The following is a 6,000-nucleotide window of genomic DNA, read 5'->3' as shown; positions in this document are numbered from 1 at the left end:
ACAATATATATCGAGTTTTGGCTATTTTGGTATAAAAAAATTATATAAATTTGATTATTTTGCTAAAAACAATTGATAATTTTACTATTTTATTATTTAAACGTGTAAAAAAAAATTGAAAAAATATCTTATAATGTTTTTTTTATGAAGTTCAAGTGTAATTTAAAAACAAAACTAAAGACCAGTATTTTAAATAATCTTATTTATAAGGTTACAGGGGATCCTGACTTATTTAAAAAAAATAATACTTTCTTATTAAAATTATCTAAAAGGAGTTATAGCTTATAACTTCAATAATAGTTTTTTTAATCAATTTATTTCATTAGATAGTTAAAATAATTATTAATTTACGATGTTACAAATTTATATTTAACCCTCTCTCTCGTAGATTTTACAAATTTATATTTAACTCCCCCTCCCCGAATAAATTTCTTGGCTTGTTCCCTGTGTGTTATATTTTGTATTATTTTTAATTAAAAATTGTTGAATTTGTCATCAAACTAAATGAAAATGAAAATAATTTAGTATAGTTGAAAGAAAACTAATAACATAATAATGTCATTTTATTATCACTCATCAGCATATATTTTTATTTTCTTGAAATTTGCATCAACCATTATAATTCAGAACACACTTTCAAACAGACCAATGAGATATTATTTTCAACTTCCATAATAAACATATAATTTTTTTTCTTAATTCTGCCATAACGAAACTTTGAATTAAAAACAAAGCAAAATATTATTTTTCATGATCAAAGAATTTGTGTATACTTCTTTGTTACAAGACGCTCTTCGCGGGAAGCAAAATAAAAAGGCTTAGCTACTTCCAAGCGAATGAAGTAATAAAATTTCTCAAAAAAGGAAATAAAAATAATAACAAATAGAGCTCGTCGACTAAAATTTTTGAACAAGCTCCAATATGCAAAGACAAAGCACAAGAAAAATCCAAATTGACAACTTAGCAAAAAAAAAAAAAAAATCAAACCAATAGAAAACCCTAAGGAGACCTCCAATCAAAGCTATTTCCTCTGCAATACCGAACCTCCAAAGAAATCTGTCTCTCCATCTCAAGCTGCCTCCGGAAATTGGCTATGAACATCTCGGCTTTGTGATCGATATCGCTATCTTGATCCGACGGATAGCTCGTTGACCGTTGAAGCTGTCCGCTATTGGAGCCCAAATCCTCCGAGGCCGAGTAGTAGCACTCTTCTGTTGCGCCGGCCAATCCTGGCCGTTCGTTGAAGCTGAGCCGCTGATTCCCATCGAAAGATCTTCCTCCGATCATCATCGTCGCAATTCGCCACCGCTGAGCGTTTAAGTTCAGCAGAAGCCTTACCTTCTTCACGGCCCTCCTTAGGCGGCTGAGCAATAACATGTTTTTTTTTTTGTATATTAAAAGACTATAGACAATGTTTTTTTTTTCTAGAGAGAGAGAGAGAGAGAGAGTTTTGCGTTACAGAATTTGGAATGGGAAGATTATTAGGTGTGTTTGAGAAAAGTGGGGCACCATGTATGTTAATATGGTGTATTTAAATGGGACAATAATTTGGAGGGTTATCCAAGAAATCGAATAATAATAATAATAATAATAATAATAACATGTGAAACTTCCATGCAAATATTAGGCTGTGAAGACGTGTGAAAACCGAAGACCGCGTAGGATAGTGGAAATTATTGACGTTAAATAGTAACGGTCAAAGATTGAATGTTTCTCTTCTTTGTATCTTAATCATTTAAATTAAATATTAAAGATACATGCATCATCATGCGCTAATTACTTCCTCGTCGGGGAATTCTTCATGTGCTTACGTCCCTGCGTTACGTATTCAAACATGAAAAAGTATTTTGATCGTTTCCATGTAATTTACAATTGATTACATGAATTCAAAATCAAATATGGAAAATATATACCATGCAAAAAATTATATGTGAGGATATGGTGATTTGTTCCGGTTAACTTTTTGTATTAATCTATTTCAATTAAGAATTAACATTAATTCACAATTTACTGACAACCATAAACAAATACATTTCTTATATCGCAAAAAGAAAGAAAAACATCACAACATCTTCCATTTTGAGAAAATGACGTAACAAATTATTGGATTCACTATATAAAAATCCTCAACTTCTTTTACTTAAAGATACAGTTATCTCATGTGCTTGAAGCTTCTTTTTGTGTTCTAAAAATCGTTGTATTTGCACTATAAAAAAAAAATAGCTACTTTACCCAATATTTTGTAGATTTATATTTTTTTTAAATGGAAAAAAAAACCTATAAGGTACACACATAAGAATTTATCAAGATTTCTATTTAGATTAATTTTAATTTAAACGGAAAAAAGTCATATGTTTATTGCATACTAATACACAAACTGCTTTCACATCAAATTAACTATATACTTGATTAAGTGAGATGGCTCAGTTGGATCTTCTAAAGTGCCTCTGTGATGACTGTAATTGGATCTTCTACTTCCTCTCGAGTGAGTTTGATTAGGCCAAGAGTAATATTTGATCTTTCTAAAGTTATGCTTACGGTTTAAGGAATTATTGTTTACATTTTCCATTAACGTTCCTCATTAATCTTAGTATTATTATTACCAAATGCGTATAGATCGGATGTAACTTTAAACAACAGCTCCTATCCAGACAGAAAATAAATCTCTAAATTGGTTTAAATCTATCACAATGATCAAAATGAACTTCAACTGTGCAAGCAAACGTCTATAAGACGGAGACAAAAAGGCAATCTCAATAGGGAACACAATTTTAATTCCTAAATTATACCCATGTAAATCATAACTGAACGACCAAGCAAATATCGTCATTCACGAACGTTCCTTCTAATTTGAGAAGAAAAATATTATAGTATTTTGAGCTACCGTTTTAATATTAAATTTAAAAATGAATATATATTAATATATATGAGTCCGCTCAACAATTTCCGGGGCCTTGGGCGGCGAAAATTCATTTAAGGGCCCCAAATATTTTTTATTTAAATAATTTTATTAATTATCATATAAATTAATAATAAATACAAAATACTTATGATTTAATTGTACTTAAAATAATAACTATATAAATTAATACTACAGATTGATACAAATTTAATAACATTATAATAACAAATTAATATTAATTTAATAAATTATAACTAAAAATTAAGTTATATAATAGTTTATATATAAATTGTTGATGTCGATTTTTAGATCGATCAACAATCACAAATAAAGAAATGCTAAAATATGATATTTATTTTAATGGATTTCGAAAGACGTCGTATAAGAAACAATATGGAAATAAAAAGCTATAATAATAAGAGGAAAATATTAATATTCTTTATTGATCGAACAACGAGTTACAAATGGGACGAGGTGACGAACTCGAAAATGGCAAGCTCAAGACTGTATATATACGAATACAAAATAGGGTTGATTGTGAGCTGGGATTGTAAGCTTGCGTGCGTGAAAATCGTCGTTTCCTCTTCTATTTATAGGCGAGATGGAACTTTCTCGCCGAAGACACGTGTTCATCAAACCGCACTCCTCGTCAAGGCTGAAGTCATCTCAGATCCGGTCTTCACGGCGTGGTCCTTTCTTTGACTGACCGATTCTTCTGGCCAAGAGGACGTGGTCAAGCTGGAGTCCTTCAACGGGCTAGCAAGTGTTGTTGGACTTGAACCGATCTGTCGAGATCGAACTAGGCCCAATATTGATTTCGTGGGCCGGTCTTCATATGGATACTGGGCTTTGGTCGGGCCAAAGCCCATCCGAAATAATTATTTAAATAATTGAATTTTTATACCACCACATAAATATTTATTGGAAAACAGATAGGCCTTATTGGGGGAGAGGGCCTTGGGCAATAGTCGGACTTGCCTTCCCCTTGAGCCGGCCTTATATATATAACTGAAATTTGAAATTTTTGTGTGAGTATAGTCCTTGAAATTGTGGTAGATACACACTTTTACAAACTATAGCTTGGAGCTTTGGATGACAGTTCCGGAAAACTATCATCCAAGCCTCTGTGCCGCGGCGAGATTAATACAGGTCGCGGCACGGAGAAGTTTGTACGACAGCTTTTTTAACTGTCATCCAAATTAGAAATCTTCTAGAAGCACTAGGACGGTCTGATTATCTGACTTCAACGTGTTGGAGGACACCGTGGCCACCGTCATTGTCGACATGGCAAGCTTGGACAGTAATTTTTTTTTTAAAAAATTCTTCCTTAGGGAATGCTTTGAAACCACGCAAGATGGCATTTGTCTCTTCTTAGTAAATATAGACATTTTAACCAACTAAAGTTTAGTAATCCGTAAAATTTTTATAAGATCAGTTAATTTTTGATGATTTTTCTCGGTTATCTATGAAAAGGTTAAAAAGAAAAAGTTATAGTATCCACCGCAACAACACCGTGATTCTATTCCCGAGACCCTTCCGTGAGCTAGAGATATAGTTTAAGGGAGGGTTAGATGAAATTCCTTATGTTTAGGGGGGTAAATATGAATTTTTTTAATGAAAAAATTTATATTTGAGGGGGGTCTTAAGCTAAAGAGAAATTGCATCAACTACCACTATTTGAAAAGTTTTTTTCCAATTTCCCACAAAAACCTTAATTTGGCAAAAAATACTAGTAAATGACTTGTACAAATACAATTTTACCTTCAACATGATGTCAACAATTGGTATCTCTATGTCAACAATTGACATCTATTATTGACATCTTTGAGTTTTGAGTTCTTTGTTTGTTGACATAGATGTCAACAATCGACATATATTGTTGACATCTATGTCAACAATTGACATAAATTGTTGAGGGTAAAATTGTATTTGTACAAGTGACTTAGTAGTATTTTTGACCAAATTAAGTTTTTGGTGGAAAATTGAAAAAAAAACTTATCAAATAGTGGTAATTGATGCAATTTCTCTAAACTAAATCCTTCTTTGCCTTCATGACACCTTCCACAGCTCCTTTTTGTTTCTTATGAACTTTCATAATTTTATAAGTTTTTTTCAGGTTTAAATTTTTAGAAGACTTCCTTATTGCCAAACGTCGTGTCCTCCCTTTGTCATCATCGCATTACTCTCAAATAGGTATTTATCTTGATTGTTTTAATTTATTTTATTGTTAGTTTAAATTAATTGGTTGAAGTTTTTGTAAATTAGTTGAGTGTTTTTGTTAATTTCCATTGATGAATTAAAATTGTGTTTTTTTCATCATAATTAATTGATTTGTTTAATTTGTGTGAAATGTTCTTTTAAGCTTTATAATTAATAATTATTTAGTATGCTTAGGTTTTAAAATGGTTTATTTAGCTAAATAGCCATATCAAAATAGTAAAGTTTGCTAGACCTAACTTGGGCGTTTAGACGGAAGTGCCCTTCCACATTCGTTCAAAGGTCCCTTCCGGTTCTTAGTGAAACTAAAGCTTTCGGCCATTAATGACTGGAAATATCGGCTACGGAGTTATTGTTCTAAAGTCGGAAATTTCTGGTTCCGGAAAGAAGATAGGAAAAGAAACTAACACTGAAATTTAGCATTAAAACCAAAACAATTTTATGTAGATTCCGTGGAGAACATGATTAAGATCTAATTCATTAGGCCCTAGGTTGTAATCCAATGGCCCAAATTTATTATATTAAAAAAAAGTACGGAAATTTCCGGAAAACACTTTTGGGTTGTTCCGAATACTTCCATCCTATTCATGAAATCGAAGTATCAGTTCCGGCCCGCAAAACTGAAACTTTCGTGAAACTTATAAAGTGATCAACTAAGCAATATCACATCATTTTTAGTACGTTCATTTTTATCAAAATTTTAATTTGTTTTTGCTTAGGATTGTTGTGACCTGATCATTGAGGCTAAGTTTTTTTGTAATTTTTTATTAATATTTTTTTATGGTGGATAACTCATTGCTTTTACATATTTTGGTCTGTAGATTTGAGGGGATGCAAAATTTTTTGCTAAATACACTATGACCATTGGTTAAGAACGACAA

General features: G+C 31.5%; 1 protein-coding gene across 1 annotated transcript; it reads right to left on the bottom strand.

Moving 5' to 3' along the window:
• Positions 1-722: 722 nt before the first annotated feature.
• LOC149394998 (cotton fiber protein) lies at positions 723-1,501 on the bottom strand. Its single transcript, XM_089615653.1, has one exon. It carries the CDS (start codon positions 1,375-1,377, stop codon positions 1,000-1,002), a length of 378 nt encoding a protein of 125 aa, XP_089471779.1. The 5' UTR covers positions 1,378-1,501; the 3' UTR covers positions 723-999.
• Positions 1,502-6,000: the final 4,499 nt, after the last annotated feature.

This window comes from Urtica dioica, chromosome 5 (assembly GCF_054948205.1).
Source record: "Urtica dioica subsp. dioica isolate 48M chromosome 5, U.dioica_male_clone48M_v1_H2, whole genome shotgun sequence".
Lineage (NCBI taxonomy): Eukaryota > Viridiplantae > Streptophyta > Magnoliopsida > Rosales > Urticaceae > Urtica > Urtica dioica.
The sequence above is the reverse complement of the archived record's forward strand: the minus strand, read 5'-3'. Positions and strand labels throughout refer to the sequence as shown.

Bases quoted from the DNA above. Each gene is read 5' to 3' on its own strand.
- LOC149394998 (XM_089615653.1), bottom strand. From the start codon at position 1,377: ATGTTATTGCTCAGCCGCCTAAGGAGGGCCGTGAAGAAGGTAAGGCTT.